A 19,455-nucleotide genomic window follows, 5' to 3' on the forward strand; every position below is an offset into this window, starting at 1 on the left:
CATGAATATCCCATAAAATGTTAGGCCAAGTCCTCTACTAATCCCCAAGAGGGTAAAAAGACCATTTTGCCCCTTTATAGTTCACATTTTGCCCAAAACCCTAAAAGTCAACGGAAGTCAACACTCGACGCGTACGTTGAGCGTACGTCTCTCTACATTGGGCGTATGGCTAGCCCATGCATGCATCGAGGGTGGCTTAGCGCTACGCTGCACATAGCTAGGAGTAAGCTCGGCGTACGTCCCAGACTTGCTTATCCCACTCTATTGGTCTTAATCCATTAAGACAAAGGCTACCATCTTAGATCTCGGTCAAATAAGGTGTCTTACAGGAAAGTAAAGGTTATCAATGCATACCTTATTTCGGGATGTTGCAACTCTATTGGTTTCATCTTATTGTCCCCAAATCCATTTGGACCCTAACTTATACATGATTCTACCATCATTCATGTGTTTGGGAATTCCAATTGGATCCATTATCATCAAACAACATCTAGGTCGTAGAATACAATCCAATTTCATCATAAATTGCATTATCCCCAAATTAGATTTCTAGGGTTCATGAAGCTTTTACCCAAATCATCAAATCCATTAATAGAATGATTGGATTGAGATTGGAACCATTGAAACCACTCAAGGGAGGTAAGAAACCAAAACCCTAATCATTAAATCACATAAAAATTTCCATTGGGATTTAACCCACTCATCAAAATCGAATTCAAGGTGAAAAGGATGAGAAATTATACCTTGAGCCACTTGAATTCTTCACAACTTGCACCTAATGAACAAAAAAGGTTTGAGATCCTCCCGTAGGGTTTTTATTGAGCTTGAATAGCCATCTAACCCTTCCTTTCTTCTCTTTTCGTTCTTATTTGACTGATATGAAGAGTATGCCTTCTTAACTCCAGATTTGTCACATTTAGTCCTTTAACTTTCTTTGTTTTGGCTAAAACCCATCAAACTTTAGTATTTATGATTTTAACTTAATTTTTGACAAAATAAGTCCTTCCCCATCCATTATTTAAATTTTATGAGCCCTTTCATTAACCGAGTCAACTTATTTTGCCAACTTAACACTTTTGGTCCTTTACCTTTTAGAATGTTATTATTTTCACTTCTAGCTTTCCAAACTTCATACCAATAATGATATGATTAATCCTTGAAGATTTATTTATATAACTCATTTTTTTCATTTATTACTTTATTAATTATAGAACCTAGTCTTAAATTTTAGGATGTTACAGTTAACCTTATTGTTTACTGATTTTTCAAAAAAAAAAATCATCATTTTTCAATCTTAACAAACATAAGCGTCATTCATAAAATCATCATCCGTTTTCATCACTACTACCAAGTACCAACATCCAGTTTTCTGATAAAAAATAAAAAAAACATAAATAAATATTAAAGATTTAAAATTCACATTTGAATATTTAAACCTAATTTCACTAATAATATAAATAAATAACAAACAAAGAACTAGTTGATTAATTTTAGTGTTTCAGTTCAAACAAGTAAATTTAACTAATGTATTAAAGATTAAGGTAATACTTGTTTATTTTGCCAGCGGGAAAAAAACGTAGCTTTTGAGAGGAGTGAGCAAGTAGGAGAAAACGCCCAAGTTTTGTTATTTGTGGTATCGACTTGCAGTGAAGGGGGACAAGAGAACCCATTTTTTCCCCTTTTTCTATTGAAGTATGTCATATACGTTTTGAGTAACTGATTCTGTAATGACCTAATTGGCTAGTTGATTCACATAATGAGATATTTGTTTGGATTTTTAATTTAGCCAATAGTTGAGCATTTAATTGGATTTACACCTAGGTGCACATTAGATCAATGCTATAAAATCCAAATTTTTTGTAACTTCTAGAAAGATATTGAAGGGTAGCAAGCTACCACTACCAACTAACTACATCCGCCAACTAACTACATCCGCCAACGGTAGTGGGTTGTGGTGAATGGTAGGTGGGAATGGGGTTGGGCTGTTCATAGAGGAAAAAAAAAAGAAATGATAAAGGAAGGTCAAAAAAGTCTTTTTATAATTGAACTTAAATGAAAAGTTTATCTGATTTGGTAAAAAGGACTACCATAAGGTGGTGTATCGTTTTTTAAATTTGCCCTCAATGTGAAAATTTCACTAAACTTGAAGGACCATGTTTGTAATTTAGCCTTCCTTTCCAGAAAATAATAATAAAAGAAATTCAAAAGAAACAAAACCGTGTTTCTTTTTTGGGAAAGAACCCTGAAAGCCTCCGATCCCAACGCAAAAGAAAACCCAAACATTTTCGTTGTTTGTTTATAGTCTCTCGCCGTCTCCCTTCGTTCATCGTCGACTCACCGTTTACCTGCTTACTTACTGCTCAACTTTCTCGGCCTCGTCTCTGTTCATTTTTCCTCTGTTATCGCCGCTTCAGCTTTATGTAAACTCTGCTCATCCTTACAAGTTAGTTTTGCTTGTCTAAGAATTTTCACTTATCAATCACAGATCATATATAATCAATTGAATTTTCATAAACAGGTGATTAAAATTTTGTTTATTTCAGCTACTTTTGTTTAGTTTAAAGCTACAGGTCGGCACGTTCTTGCTTCATGTCCAGAGTGATGAACCAAACTTTGCTATCCAAATCTCGAAAATTCCTTCCTTAATCACTTTATATTTTGAGTTCATAAACGCAATTTTTACATTTGATTCTTTTTTGAATGATGTTATCTGCTCCTTAATTGTAAGCTAAACATTCAAAATCAACAAGCGTCAATATTCGATTGTCATAATTCTAGATTGCCTGCTTATGTTCCCTTTGTTCAAAACTTGCGGATCTGTTTGAAATAAGATGGACTAGGTTTATGTTTCAAGGTAAAAAACTGATAAGAAATTTCTTTGTAGATTTAAGACATGATATGAAATTTGTCGCTAAGCTGATGTCATTTGTCACTTAAATCATTGAAACTTCACATTTCTTGGTTATTTGGTGGTTAATTGGGTCAGCTGATAATGCTTCAGTTTTCACTTCCAAGGATGGCATCAAAGCTTCGGAATCCGCCATTCCATCTTTTGGCGATTCCGTTTGTAACGGTACGATTTCTTGATTCTTATCAACATGGTTGTCTAAACTAATTGTTTGAGGAGAATCCAGATAAGATTTGATAATCCCACATCCGGAATGGGATTAGCTGCTGACCTGGCAATCACTTCTTCTTATCTTAAAATGGAGATGGAATAGCTTGGAGGAAATGTAAATCCCAAAGTCTTGAGGTCAGAATCCCAGGATATACCTGTTTGTTGTAGGGTTCTGTTTTTGTCTCTGACCTTTTTGCCCTCAAACAACTAACCCTTCATGTAGTTCACCTCCTAGGATAGCTGAAACAGCCTCCATAACAGTCCTCTATGGAAAAAAGAAATGAAGTTCCAAAAATTGTATAAATGAAAACCTTATAGTTGATGCTAAACTTCACTGGAAAATAAACATTACGAGGGAATTTTCACACTATAGTGTAAATGAATTACATGAGAGAGGAAACTTACCATGAGTATCTCCATTGCCAAAGGAGTCTCTGTTTGACTGTATATCTTTTTCCTATTTTGGTAAAGTGGTTTTGTTTAACCTACTAAAGAACCAACAAAATGATATAGTTAGACAGAGGGCTACATGATCTAACTTTTAGGCTGCATTTGTCAAGCTAGATATACTTTCAAGGGCATTTCAGTTATGAGGATCAGGAGGGTAATTTCGTCTTTTTCATAGACGAGAGACCGAGAGATAAAAAATTTAAATTTAAATAACTCACATGGCAATATAATATTATTTTACATCAATACTTTGCTGTTAGCAGATGAAATTTGAGTTGCATATTAATCAATAATTTGCTATTATGCAGAGGCATTTTCTATGGGTCCTGAGACATTAAAGAACAAGTGAAGAAAGCCGGTGAAACCAACTTTCATAACTAATAACATCTGTGGAGGAGTTTGAGAGCTTACTGAGAAGCGTGAAGGGTCATCAACCTGTAATTTGTTATGGTGGTTCTATCTGATCTTCCAGAAGGTTCTTCATCAACTGATGATTATAGTTCATCAGCCCATGTTCCTACTTCATCAACTCATGGTCATAACTCATCAGCTCATAATCATAGATATGATGTATTTTTAAGTTTTAGAGGTGTTGACACTCGTCATAGTTTCACTGATCACCTTCATAAGGCCCTCATTTATGCCAATATCAATACCTTCTTGGATGATGAAGAGATTGAAACAGGGGAAGATCTGAAACCAGAACTGGAGAGTGCAATTAAGGCATCTCGGGCTTCTGTTATCGTATTGTCTAAGAATTACGCTTCTTCAACATGGTGCCTGGATGAATTGGTGTTGATCCTTGAGCAGCGTATGACATCCAACCATATTGTCATCCCAATATTTTATCATGTGGAACCCACACATGTTAGGAAGCAACAAAGTAGTTTTGGAGATGCAATGGCTAAGCATAAACAGACAATGGACGCAGAGGCAAATGCAAATAAAAGAAGTCAATGGGCTCAAAAGATGGACCGATGGAACAAAGCGCTTACACAAGTTGCTGATTTAAAAGGGAATGTCCTAAATGGCAGGTAACCACTTTCTTACCCTTATTCATCTCCCTATGCATTTCAATAAGTTTTTCTGAGTCATTAAATAGACATATATCTGATGTATTAGGATATATAGAAGATGCACATAATTGAAAATAAGTTTTCAAATATGTGATCTCATAAACCAGTTCATATAGATGGGTTAGCCATTCTGATAATTTTTAAATGTTTGTTATGCATTTTGTATTTTATCATAAGTTAGTGCGTTTTAATGAACCTTCTCCATGATTTTTACATTTCTTTTTATTTAAAAACCAAAGTTTGATGGGTTTGCTATGTGTCTACTATTACTTATACCATACTACCTTCAAATCATAGCAGCTTTTATAATAAATAGCTGCTTTTAGTTGTATTTAGTAAAAGATAATCTATAACTATTTCATGGCATTTTGTTCAAAACTTCCCATGTAAAACCACATCGGTTGTTAAGTTTGATGGTCTTGTAGAAACATAGTGAAGTTTGGTGGCCTATTAGTGAAATCTGGTATTTCGTTGGTTGCTTTGGTCTTATCGTAAGCAAATATTTATGACCTTATTCATTAGTGAAATCCTGTATTTCATGGCATTTTGTTCAGATTGATGCAAATCACAATATGGTTTTGATGTGAGAACTCGATTAATAATAACTATAATACAATCTTAGTTTGGATCTTTGAATAAATTAAATCTCAGAGTCTGGTTCATTAGTTTTGTAGATTGTGTTTTGTAGTTCTTATATAATCAAGTTTCAGGTTAGAAACCGAGTTTATTGAAGAAATTGTGAAGGACATCCACCGTAGATTACATGTGCACTTAAGGAGCGTTGGACCACAACTTATTGGGATGAAGTATCATATTAACTTTGTAACTTCATGGTTGAAAGATGGATCCTCACATACAGCAGACATACTTACTATTTATGGTATAGGTGGGATCGGGAAGACATCTTTAGCCAAACATGTCTATGGGCTATATTCTCATGAATTCGACACAAGCAGCTATATTGAAGATATCACTAGGAAATGCGATGGGAAGTTTAATGGGTTGCTTGATTTACAAGAACAACTCTACAATGACATTTCAAAAACAAGTTCAATTAAAGTTCATGATGTTTCAGTATACACTGCAAAGATAGAGAATGCAGTAGCCCTTAAAAGGGTGTTTCTAGTTCTTGATGATATCAGTACTCTTGTTCAGTTGGATGCATTACTTGGAAGCAAAGGCTTTCATCCCGGAAGCAAAATTATAATTACAACAAAGGACAGCTGGTTGACTGAGAGTTGTTCTTTATTTAAAACAAAAATTAAACCCAAGCATGAAAGGCATTTGCTTCAACGCTTAGATGATTTTGCATCGCAACAACTTTTGTGTTTCCATGCTTTCATGTGCAACCAATCCAAGGCGGGATATGAAGAGGTGTCTGATAAGCTTGTTAAGTATTGTGAAGGACATCCATTGGCTCTTAGTGTTTTGGGAAAGTCTTTGCATAATCGAGATGTAGCTTATTGGGAAGGGTGCATCGAAGGGTTAAAGAAAGAAATTAGTTCCCCTATAAATAATGTCTTGAAAATGAGCTTCGACTCCTTGCCATCAAAAAATGATAAGGAGTTGTTTATGCATATTGCTTGTTTTTTTGTTGGAATAGATAGAGATGTTACTGAAACAATATTAGAGGCATGTGATATAAACACAAGATCTGGGATCACGAATCTCATTGACAGATGCCTTCTTAGTATTGGATGGAAGAACAAATTAGTGATGCACCAGTTGGTTCAAGAGATGGGAAGATTCGAAGTACGTCAAGAATCACTTGACAAGCCATGGAAGCGAAGTCGATTATGGTGTCCTGAGGAGTCATTAAGAGTGTTGAAACAAAAAAAGGTAAGAGTCTGTGTATACTTGTTAGTAGTGTGCATGTTTCAAACTACTTTGTATTGTCTAATTTTTATTTTTGGCCATTGGTTTTTTCTTAGGGTAAGGGAAATCTTGTAGGCCTTTCCCTTGACATGCAGATGCTTGAGAAGGAGAAGTTGTATGCATCATTTGAGTTGAAAACAGATGCATTCAACAACATGGATAAGTTGAGGCTACTACAACTCAATTATGTGCATATGAATGGTTCTTATGAGAACTTTCCAAAAGAAATAAGATGGTTGTGTATGCATGGGTACCCTTTACAGTATTTACCTTTAAACTTACCTATACAAAATCTTGTTGCTCTTGACCTGTCATACAGCAATATTGAGTCTTTTGTCGGTTGTTATAGTAATCCACAACGATTTAATGTGGGCGCTATTTCAAAAAATGTACTTTTTTTTATTTGTTTGTATTTGCTTTTTTATTTCTTCTTTACCCGAGGTCTCCTACGGAAGCAGTTTCTCAACCCTATGTTGGGGGCTACCAACCAGCCTACCTCCCCCTTACCCCATTTGTATGGGATCGGGCTAATGTTGTTGTTCTTGTATAGTAATCCACGACTTGAGAAGTGGAAAAAGGTAACTTATTTCATTGTTGAGTTAAGTTGATGAATTTCACTACTATTCTAATTAATCTGCATCTGTGCAGTTGGATGGATCTTGCTTAAAAGAGAAAAGGTTGCTTGGATCATTGAAGATTCTTAATTTAAGTTTCTGTAAACAACTTTATAGTCTTGGTGGATTTGACCAACTTCCTGCACTTGAGAGATTAATAGTTAGAAATTGCATTAGTTTGGTTGCCGTTTGTGAATCAATTGAGCATTGTGTTGACCTTGTCTTCATCGATTTGAGCTACTGCAAGAAGCTTGAAAAGCTTCCAAGAAACATAGGCATGTTGAAGAATGTTAAAACAATGTTGCTAGATGGTTGTAGTCTCGGTGAATCTGGAATCCAGAATAGGGGTATGGATTCACTGGAATTGTGCAAGGCTAAAAACAATGACATAAATACAAGAACCTCTTCCTCTGCCTTTGTGGGTGCTATACCAAGTGATTTGAAGTTGTTTACAGTTTATTTACCGAGGTCTTTAGTAAGTTTGTCACTTGCAAATAGTAATTTGTTCACCAAATCCTTTCCCAAGGACTTGAGGTGCCTATCCATGTTAAAGGAATTATATTTAGATGGCAATCCTATCATTTCCATGCCCAGTTGTGTGAGAACCCTTCCTAGGCTTGAGATACTTAGTATGGAGAATTGTATAAAATTAAAGTCAGTTGAGCATCCTCCACGTACACTAAGGAGGTTGCTCTTTTCTGTTGATGGGCGTCTTGCAAGCAAAGTTGTATTTGATCCAGAGATGTCCTCACTAGAGTTATCACCAAGGCAGCCATTGCTGATTTATGCAGGGTTGCCATATGAAATTGAAGGCATTGTGAAAATCCAACCTATGGTGCGTGTTGAGGAAAAGATATTACGTAAGTTGGGCTGGAGTAATTTAGACTTCCTTAACGAAAGGCACTTTGGAACTAATTCTTGGGAATCTGGAACCCAGGTTTTCTTTACTTAATTGTTTGTCTATATGTGAATATGTATAATATACTTCTTATGGTGATTAATTAAGTTGGTTGTATTTGGCAGATGATGTTTTATGAATTTGGAATATTCAGCACAATGTATGAGGCGGAGGAGATTCCGAGTTGGTTTAGGCATAGAAGTGTGGGGCCATCAATATCATTTACCATCCCATCATCATCATCATCTCCAAACAACCTCCTTACAGGACTCAACTTCTGCTTCTCTGTTGACAGATTTAAACCTCCTGATTATCTTTCAGTTGATTATCTTCCAGTTCCATACGCTTATTTCCCTTATACGCCAATGATCACAATTACTAATATAACAAAGAACCGCATGTGGATACATGAACGTTACTTTGACAGAGGTATGTTATCTAGAGACTGTTGGGTGGTGTTAAGTCATTGGATGTTTGGGATGAATGAAATGGAAGGTGGTGACCACATTACTATTACTGTTACACCGCCACGTTATGAACGTGTAAAGGAGTGTGGGGTGAGTCTTGTTTATGAGGATGATGGAGAGAAGAAGGATGAAGAAGAAGATGCGTTGGGTTACTACAAATCATGGAATCACATAATTGGTGGAGATCTCTCCCCTTTTCAAACAACAACAGGAGAATACATCTTATATAAAAACCGATTTTTTTTCCCTTACCTTACATTGTTTCCATATCATCATAAATTCATTCCAGAAGGCCTCGAATGTCAAGGTAGATGTGGTTTTTGTTAAATATATTTTATTGTCATCATAAATTTGCTCCAGACGGCCCCGACTTTCAAGTGGATTATTTGTGAATAATGATTAACTTTTTATCTGTTTTCAGCACCAAAGGAAAAGGGTTGGTTCAGAGCTTTCTCCCCAAGGAACCCTCGCATAATTGGTCGTGCAAATGAGGTATACCTTTTGACACCCAAACTTTTCACTCTTCATGTGAACAAAAAGCAAACACAACCAAATATTAGGAATCAAAGTTCTGGATTGGTTTAGGATGTAATAAAATAAGATGAGTTATAACCTTGCAATGAACGTTTGAAAATGCCAACATTAAAATTTTGACTCGTTTTTTGTTCATACCAAGTCAAGACACAATGTGTCAAAATCTAGGATCAAATTCTCACCATTCCCTGTACTTGATATGTAGTTGAGTCCAATTCACGGATTCATCATGTTTAGTAGATGTTGTTCTTGGGCAAATTCTATATTAATAACAAACTATTCCACTTTGGAAAACAATATGAAATTGTTTAAGCATATTACTTGATTTTAAGGAATGTTATTGGTAGATGTCTTCTTAGGATAGAACCAAGAAACATGTTGAGAATGCATGAATTGCTTCAAGAGTTTGCAAGAGATGTATCACTAGGAGTCATTAATTAATTCTGTTGAATCAAGAAAATGTAACATAATATATACGCTTCCAAGTAACCATCTGTTTTCTTAGCATTTTGTATTGTATATTGTAGGGCGAGGGGGAATCTTCACGATCTCATCTTTCAGATGAAAAGGATTGAGAAAGAGATGCTACTTCCTCATAATTTGAACTGAAATCTTGGGTAGCCTAATGTTATTGCAAACTCAGTCATGTGCAAAATTTAACACATTTGGAATTGTATAGTTATCAAAATTAAACAGTTTTCGAATTGAGTGTTATTTCCTCATAATTTGAACCGAAATCTTGGTCTTAGTCATTGCCTTATCAACAATGTCAATCGTGTCTATGAACTCAAAATCTCAAATCCTTGATATGATTTTATAATTTATTTGGGTACTATGTAAAAGTCGCTTGCTGCACCTTAATATTTTAAGACTCTGATTCTGAAAGATGAGAATTCTCGTATTATTTGTTTTTTTGGAAGCAATACTTTTAGGTCTCCCCTTTTTCTTCACATCACGAGACAGGACATATTAATTTATACATCTTCTCTTTACTATCCTCTGTATATTTATTGTTACTATTTGTTGTTGCCAAAAGAATATAATATTCTCATTTATTTTCATTTTCCAGCTCATCTTGATATCATATCATGTTATCAGTAGTGTTTTGCAACAAAGTTAGACTCCACAATCTGGTCATTTGAGGCTGAAAATAAATCATCTACATCAACGTATCTGTGGTCTTTATGCACCACTATCACTTCGTGTTTTTTTCCCATGTCCTCAGTGTCATTAACAACTTGAAATCACATAACCCCATGCCTGATTCCACCTCATTTGAGCTAAAAAAAGCCTGTTCATCTCCTTACCAACATCTTGATTACAATTGAAGTCATTTAATTGGCCATAACTATCATTCACACTTGCATTAGTACCCTTGCTTTTGGTATCCAGATTGGAGATACAAGGAGTAGAGGCTTTAATTATCTCATATGCAACAACTATAGTAGCCAACCTAATTTGCATACAACAAAATGGCACCAAAAACAAAAATTAAAAAGCAACACCCAAATGATGAGAGAAGATGCAACATGGCCAAAAAGCAATTAGCCAAAATTATATCATTGGAGACAATAAACCACTTGAACTTGGCCAAAAAGCAACATGAAGGAATTGGAAGCAATGAAAGGATACACTATTTGAAAACTCTGAATTGGATCGAGTCACCAATTTAAACTAATAATATCCACATCAAAAGCTAGTAATGCTCATGAAATATCCACAGCACCACTTACTTAGAGCATATCAAGAAGGAGAGGGACACAATCAGTGACCTAAAACTACAATAGAAATTGCACCCAAAACTTGAAGCAGCTCCAATAAACTACATCCATCAAACAACTCCAAATGACAGCTCCAATAACTTTTTCACTCTTTCAACACTATCAATATAGAAAACACTTAAAGATAACTTGAAAATGAATCCAATCATGCATATAGGCATACAAGTCCATTTTCGAATTGGTTTAAAAGGTCACTGAATAATGTGGAATTTGTCAGGTTTAAAAGGTCCCTTTCAAGTTTTCAAAGGGGTAAACCGGTTACCCTTGACTTTAATGAAATCAATAATTGTTTTCCCTCCATTTTCTTTTATCTCTCCCCAAAAAATCATTCTCCTTACCTACAATTCATTCAACTGCTATCCTCGCCACCTGTTTGAGTCAAAAGCTAGATTGCCCAAAAAATTATTCTTTGCTACTTGAACCCCAAGAACACCACTGGACCTCTTTGAGAACTTTTATCGAACACTTGGCGTGCGTTCTTACAAACTCCACCTCAACACAAAATCTCTTTGTTGAGGGACCCCATTTCAATTCAAATCACCAAAAAAAATACAACCCAATAAAATCAATATGATTTACCTGATTTGAGATTATAAAAAATCACGTAAAATATGCACCCAAAAACAGTATGGTTTTCACTTGCTGCAGAAATATCGATTGATTATCCACTGTGAAGTTATAACTGAGACACCATTCTTAAATCTCCACCCTCCACAATATGTATGTGTTTATGTGTAAAGATACAAAGAAGAATTAGAACCGGGAATTCAAACCTCTGTATGTACATTATCTAAATGGATTATACACATTTCCCCATGTCCTCGTTGTCCTTAACAACTTGAACATCACATAACCCCGTGCCTGATTACACCTCATTTGAGCTAAAAAAAAACCTGTTTATCTCCTTACCAACATCTTGATTACCATTGAAGTCATTTAATTTTCCATAATTATCGTTCACATAAACAAAAATATGTTCCTAGAAATATCTAAAATGTAAATATGGGTTATACACATTTCCCCATATTTACATTAACAGTCCTTAGAAATATGTGTGTATGTCTACTTTAGCCCTAGACTTTTATTTTTAAGCCACATGTTCCTACATCAACATTTGAGCATAAATTTCAAGTACTTACATGGCATATAAAGTAATAAAACTGGCTATATCATGGATGACCAAAAAAACTGGTCAGCATCCACTTCACGCCTCTATTAAGCCAAAAAATAACTTCGGGGACCTTTTAAACAAATTCGAAAAACATTGTTACCAATAAGTGACTTTAACCCTTACAAAAATTGTCTCTATTGTATATTACTTTCTATGCATATGGTCCTTTCGATGGGTTTAATAGGTGGGCCGCCAAGGACTAAAAATGTGACCAAACGTTGGTTTAGGGATGGAAAAGGTAAATGATGAAATTATTAGACCATATCCATGACAACATAAACCATATGGTTTATTTTTGTAGTCAACATAGAGCTAGTTGTATGAGTATTTAAGAGTTGAGCAATCTAGTTAGATGACCCAATTGACAAGCAGTGTGACCGAATTTTTTTTTGGGGCTAAACAAGTAAAGTATGAAACTGTTTGACCAAATTTGTAAAAGATAAAACACAAGGATGTTTTTTGTAATTTACTCAACAAATAATTAGATGCAGTCACGAGGCCCTTTCTACACCAAAACACCCCCTTCAAAAACTAGCAATGTATTTTCACTTCATTATTTGTGTTATAGCATTCCACTTCCATTTCTTTTTGTTACATCACTATATTTTACATTTTTTCTTATTAAAGCATTATACTTTAAAAAATCTACCCAATAATAGCATCACATTTTCTACTTATTTTATTATTAGGACATAATACTTTGAAGAATCCATCCGATTATAAATGTGAAAATTGCTTTGTATCGGGATGATATTCCTACAATTAATAGGTTTTTAAAGTATACTGATGTAATATGTAGGAATGAAAGTAGGATGCTATTAGAAACAAATCAAATTTCTGTTTCTTACATTTAGCCCTAATTAGTAAAGTGAACAATTTGAATTGTTTGAGACATAAACAAGATATAAAATACACATACTTGACATTTTATGATATGACACCTCTATTAACAAGGTTTTTATCCACTGGAACCTTATTGGAAATCTCACGCCAAATAAGACAATTAATTGATCTTCCTTTTGTTATCAACACCTCCCCAAAGGAACTTTCTCCTAATGCTCTCTTACAAAGTCAATATCTATTACCCCTCTATTGTTCACTCTCTCATATGGAGATCAATTTGTACATCACGCAAAAGAAGATAGAAGCAATGGTACAATGCAAATTCCAAAACAAAGATTGTGGTTCACTCAATATTTGTTTCCCAAAGAAAAAGAAAAGAAAGGGCATTTTCGTCATATTACAAGAAAGAGAAAATATGTCATGTGCTCCAAAGTCAACAAAACTATAAATCAATTTTGATGAGTCCATTTGATTGTCTGCATGGATTAGGACACCAACTATAATCCTTCTTTGTTTCCACGTCTCACACTTAAATCAATGTTTTCTTTTTACAATTCACAAGGAATCAAGATGTATGTTTTTTATCTTTTAAAAAACATAAATAAAAAAAAAGTTTATGTGTTTGTATGCAACTTGGAACGTATAATGATATAATGGAAAAAAAATGAAAAAAAAAAGCTTGTACTTTCATATTATTTTTTTTCATTTTTTTCCATTAAAGCATTGTACTTTCCAAATTCCATACAAATACACAAACTTTTATTTTTTTCATTTTTTTCTATTATAACATTGTACTTTCCAAATTACATACAAATACTAGGGGTGTGCGCGGTGCGGTTTGGTGTGGTTTAGAGTCAAAACCGCAAACCGGAAACCGTACCACATATGTTCAAAACTGCGTTATGCGGTGCGGTTTGATGCAGGTGGTTTATGTGGTTTGTGCGGTTTAATGAGTTGTTCAACATTAAATCTATCAAAAAACCAAAAAACTGACCCAGTTAAAAAAATTGATTGCTTTCATTTTGTAAAAACAAATACAATTTTCAAGTTAAATCGTTTTCAATAAAATGTGATTCATACTACTATAGTTTTGTAAGTGTCATTGTTATTGCTTTATATTGCCGTTATAGTTGCTATATTCTAGTAAACCGTGAGATCTTGATCTAATAGTGATTTAATCTTATGTTATAGATATTTGCTTATTGTAAGAAATATATTTAAATACGTCGTTTCTAAATCGTGATTTGAAGTTATAACAAAGTAAAGTAAAAAAAGTATATATATAACATGTGGTGCGATGCGGTTTGAACCAGAGTTTTATAAATACAAACCGCAAACCACACAACATAGTGCGGTTTGATAAAACGATGAACCACAAACCGCACCACGAAATTCTAAACCGCATTATGCGGTGCGGTTTAGTGCGGTGCGGACGGTTTGTGCGGTTTTTTGCACATCCCTAACAAATACACAAAATTTTATTTTTTTCATTTTTTTCCATTATAGTACTTTCCAAAAATATTGTAAAGTACAATGCTATAACAGGATAAAATATGATACTATAAATAAAAAAAATATACCCAAAAGTACAATGCTCAAATAGAAAAAACAATATAATATTTAAAGTACAATGTTATTAAATAACAAAAATATTGTTAAGTAGAATGCTATAATAAGATAAAATATGATATTGTAAAGTACAATGCATAAATATGATAAACAATATAATATTTAAAGTACAACGCTATTATAGAAATGACAAAAAAAAATCTTCCAAATTTTGTTTGTTTGCGTGTTTTCTTTGTAATCATCATGAGCCTAGCAATACCCGCTCGACATTGATTTATAAATTAATTTTGTGTTGTCCCCGTTTTGGGACTACTTTTTGAAAACTTTATCTCATTTAGTATGTGAACATGTATTACATGATTGTTTGTTTCAGAAATATTTAGTTGTCATTTTCTCTTTGCTCCTCGGGTATATATATATATATATATATATATATATATATATATATATATATATATATATATATACTTGGGAGCTAAGGGGAAATGTTGTCGTATTTTTCTTAACCATACAATTACGTGATACACGTTCACATATGACATAAGGTATTCAAAAAGTAAGTTTCCAAGCCTACCTTTGTGAATACTCTATCCATTTTTGATTATCTGTTCATGTGTTCCCATGTTAGGATACTTTTTGAATCATCGACTTTAGGATACTCTACTTATTATTTGATTCCTGTAGAGTAAACCTTAAACATTGAACTATGTTTCAGTTGCATCATGTCTATTGATAAAAGTTGGACTACTAATCCACATCGTCAATCTCCTGAGTTCCAGCTAGGACTCGACTCTTTTTTCAAGAGATCCATGGCACACCTAGATTGTAAAGGTGAAACCAGATGTCCGTGTGAGCAATGTGATAATCGTTATTTCATGGATCTGAAAGTAATGAGACGTCATGTTCGTATATGTGGTTTTAGTCGGTCATACAAAACGTGGACATATCACGGTGAACCTTTAATTCCTCCGATTTTAGATGTCGTAGCACCAAGTCACGAGATGGATGATGTTATTGATGTTGTTATGTAGGAGTCGAGAGAAAATGGTACCAACATCGATGAAGGAACCTCAAATATAGGGGGTAGCGGTGTCGATGATGCTTTGAACAGTTATTAGAGGCAGTCGAAACCAAGTTATATCCTGATTGTACATTTTCGTTCCTTGATTCTTTTTTTATCAAAGATGATGTATATCAAGGTCAAGAACAAATGGATTGATAGTTCATTTGATCAACTCCTTGAGTTGTTACATTCAACATTTCCACAAGACAATAAGGTTCCCCGTTCATATTATCCAGCCCAAAAAAAACTGAAGAAGATAGGTTTGGGTTACGAGTCAATACATGTGTGCAAAAATGAATGCTTTCTCTTCTGGAAGGAACACAAGTAATTGTAGATTTTCCGCGTTTGTAAAGAGAGTCGCTAGATTGATAAAAACACCAAGGGTAAAAAGGTGGCTTATAAGGTGTTATGGTAGTTTCCATTGACCCCTAGACTACGACGTTCGTATTGTTCAACGTACACTTACAAAAATATGATATAACATAGTACCGGGAGATCAGAAGATGGTGTGACGCGTCATCCCGTTGATGGAGAGTCTTGGCAAAAATTGATGTAGGTTACCTTGACTTCTCGAGTGAACCTCGCAATGTTCACCTAGGGTTAGCAGCTAATGGCTTTAATGCATTTGGTAACATGTGTAATCTGCATAGTACGTAGCCGGTTGTACTCACCACATACAATCTTCCACCATGGATTTTTATGAAATAGTCATCATTCATGTTGGCCTTGTTGATTCCCGGCCCTAAAGCACATGGAAAGGACATAGATGTTTTCCTTAGGTCGTTAGTGGAAGAGCTTAAGTTTTTGTGGCACTCAGGCGTACATATTAAAGATGTAGATACGAACACATTCTTCACGATGAAAGTTATGTTGTTATGGAAAATGAAGGACTTTCCAGCTCATAGTAGTTTATCGGGTTGGAGCGGACAAAGGTATAGAGCATGCTTGACTTGCAATGAAGACACTCCCTCGTACCGTGCAATAAATAAGGTCGTTTATGTCGGTCATCGTCGATTCATAGATATTGATGATCCATTAAGGATGAGTTTGAAATTTAAAGGGCAACCCGAGACAAGACCCGCTCCGAGACACTTTACTAATGAAGACATACAAGAGCAACTAGTTCGTCTACTACTTCGTAAACCGGGTAAACATCCTAAGACTCTCAAGGAAAACATAGATCGGCAAGGATTCGAGTTGAACCGGTCGAAACATAGCATATTTTTTCGAGCTCGAGTATTGATCTTCTCTGCAGATGAAGCACAACATAGATGTGATGCATTTGCGACGAGGCATTAGTGGCGACCTTTTTGCAGCGACATGTTGCCGCTAATACCTTTAGCGGCGACTCCCACCGCCGCTAATACCTTCGTTTCATGTAGTGAAAGCAACAATTTCCCAACCAAGTGTTCGAGAGGACATCTTCCTTAGGGCTAAGATACAAACCTTACTGAACTTTGACTCATCAGTTGCACCCTTACATAATATAACTTGAATCCTCTGAGTAACCTCAACTGCTTTCGATAAACAAAGTAATAAACAATCAAAAACTTTGGTCGAGAACTAAACTCGATTACCCCACACGTACTGAACAAACCCCTGTGTAAACACTCTTTTCGAACACTGAAGCTACCCTACAAAACAATGATTGCCCATTCTTGGCTCTAAATAACCAATCCCCACCGCGATCTAACCATGATTTCTAAATCCAATTCACAACTCGAGTGGTACAATGCTCCCTTATCAAAATTCCTAACACTTCGAAAAAGAACTACTAGCCGCAACAAGTTCCTTACCCATCAGCCTTCTGTTGTGAGAACAACATATACGTTCCCAAAGATGTGTACATAATGATAGCTTGCTCTGCACCCATGATTTGATCAAACCTTAAATTCTCTGCGTCCATGGAGGACTCTGGCGGACCCCTAAGGAACAAAATAAGAAGCTTCCTGATCACGAACACTTTGATGATAGGCCACTTCTTTCCCAAATGCATCCATAAACTCTGAACGAATTCTAACATCCATGAACTTCGGAGTAATTACTCTGACCCATTATGATGAAACCATAAAAAACGGAACGTCCAATGATTCTCCAATATGAATACCAAGTTCTCTCCCCACTTTGGGTTCGAACCATCATCGACTGATGCATGCAATACCAAAGCCTCATACCAGCTTAGCAAGATACAGGCCAAAATAAATTCCAGTATGGAAAATGGTATATGAAAACCCTCCACATAAAGACTAACAAAGAAAACCCTGAACCTTATGTGAAAACCCTGGAAACTCTTTCTAACATTGTTGTCGCAATGTAAATGAAATCCATCAAAATACCCTTGGATTAACAAGGTACCTAACAAACCGAACTTATGCATAGAAATCTTGCAATTGGGGAATTTACTTACAACCTCATCCTTTTCTTGAAACTTCAAGAATCTCCTGACATATGCTCAAAAAACAGTTCCAACAAGTTTAGAATATCATTGAAACTCTCCTGTCCTTAGATAGGAATAATCCGGTGCCTCCTCGGGTACACCCAACCTTCCAGATCCTGCAATACATATTACATCAATGACATCGCCTTCTCCTTGTCCATCGAACCACCAGAAACCATCAAATCTCTAACATCCATTCGTTGTAGCACAAAGATGATTTCTTGTGAACTAAACTTTGCCTCCTTAGAGAAGAATCGATAAGGATATCACCACCTCCTATCTCAACCATTAAATGACCCATGTCTGATCTCTCTCCTCCCTTGAGCATGGACAACAGGAAAGCACAACCCTAATGTAGAAAATAACATCCCTTTCCATCGGCTGACCACCCGACGTTAAACTACAATCCTCTACTAGATCATCACATTGGCTTCCTTCTTGAGTTCCGTAACTCAAACTAACACTACTTCGAGTACGGTCCCTAAGACCTATGCATCGGCTAACTCATCCCGATCTGCACAATTCAGATCCAAACTGCCACAGACACCCAAGCCTAAATGAGTACTGATCTCATTCTTGCTGAGCTGGTATGAGGCATACTGGGATTTAATGTTGGCCTGTATCTTGCTAGTATGGTATAACACTAGCATTAATTGTTGAGCCAGTATGGTATAACACTAGCATTAATTGTTACTGATGCATGCAATAAACTAATCCAAACACATTTTAAAAAAGTGTTTATTCCCACCACAATAAGCAAATAAGCAATAAGCTAATAAGCTAACTGTAACACCCTGTTTTGGATTATTTTGTGATTTAAGGCCCGTGGGCCTTAATCCGAGTATGATAAGGTTTTGAGACATTGAAAGAGAAAGGTTATTCCCTTTTTGGGATGTGGGTGAGGTAGTGTGTGTGATAAAAGAGTCGGTTTGTGCTTTAGAGCCCGAATGTATTGTTAAGGCGCTAGTTCGGGCTTTTCATGAATTTCGGATATGAGTTCGAGTGGGATTCAGGAGGAATAAAGTTGATAGAAGTGTAGGGCTTCTCGTTAGCTTTCTGTGGATATTAGGATCATTGGAAACGGACTTATAACAAAGAAGTTATGGCCTTCAGAAGTTTTATGGTTTAGTTGAGTACGCTGGGCGTAATTTAGAGTACGCTGGGCGTACTGGCCAGGGAGGGTCGTGAATGTTCTTCAGAGTACACTAGGCGTACCATATGAACGTTGGGCGTACGCCAATCAGAGTTGAACGTTATTTTAGGGTCTTGGACCCTATTTAAGGTCCTTAACTCATAACCTAACCCTAATACCTTCAGCCTCCATCCCTCTAAACCCTATAAATCGACCCTAAGCCTCTATTTGAGTGATTCTTGAGCATTTTGGTGATTTAGTGAGTTTTTAGTGCATATTGTGGAAGAAGGAGTTTCTTGAGGAAGCATTTCTTGGATTGGAGCTTCTGGATCCATGCCCTAATCATGTTGATCTAGCTCCAGAAAGCATAAAGCTTGAATCTTGGTGGTTTTCTCATATGGATCTAGTGGGGTGATGATTTGTTGTG

The 19,455-nt window shown here is 35.6% G+C and overlaps 1 protein-coding gene across 12 annotated transcripts; it reads left to right on the top strand.

Moving 5' to 3' along the window:
- The first annotated feature begins 2,239 nt into the window (after positions 1 to 2,239).
- On the top strand, positions 2,240 to 9,936 carry LOC145099230 (TMV resistance protein N-like). 12 transcript variants are annotated; one of them, XM_079036847.1, is made up of 10 exons: positions 2,240 to 2,420; positions 3,002 to 3,073; positions 3,135 to 3,253; positions 3,877 to 4,602; positions 5,355 to 6,483; positions 6,576 to 7,097; positions 7,168 to 8,070; positions 8,157 to 8,805; positions 8,920 to 8,990; positions 9,560 to 9,936. In XM_079036847.1, the coding sequence occupies exons 4-10, from the start codon at positions 4,016 to 4,018 to the stop codon at positions 9,605 to 9,607; spliced, it is 3,909 nt and encodes a 1,302-aa protein (XP_078892973.1). In that variant the 5' UTR covers positions 2,240 to 2,420; positions 3,002 to 3,073; positions 3,135 to 3,253; positions 3,877 to 4,015; the 3' UTR covers positions 9,608 to 9,936. The 12 variants fall into 12 exon arrangements, with proteins under 12 accessions (XP_078892973.1, XP_078892953.1, XP_078892948.1 ...); XM_079036827.1 differs by having other exon boundaries at positions 2,240 to 3,073; XM_079036822.1 differs by having other exon boundaries at positions 2,240 to 2,443; positions 2,544 to 3,253.
- The last annotated feature ends 9,519 nt before the right edge of the window (positions 9,937 to 19,455 follow it).

This window comes from Lactuca serriola, chromosome 1, assembly GCF_051521515.1.
Source record: "Lactuca serriola cultivar US96UC23 chromosome 1, Lser_US96UC23_V15, whole genome shotgun sequence".
Taxonomy (NCBI): Eukaryota; Viridiplantae; Streptophyta; class Magnoliopsida; order Asterales; family Asteraceae; genus Lactuca; species Lactuca serriola.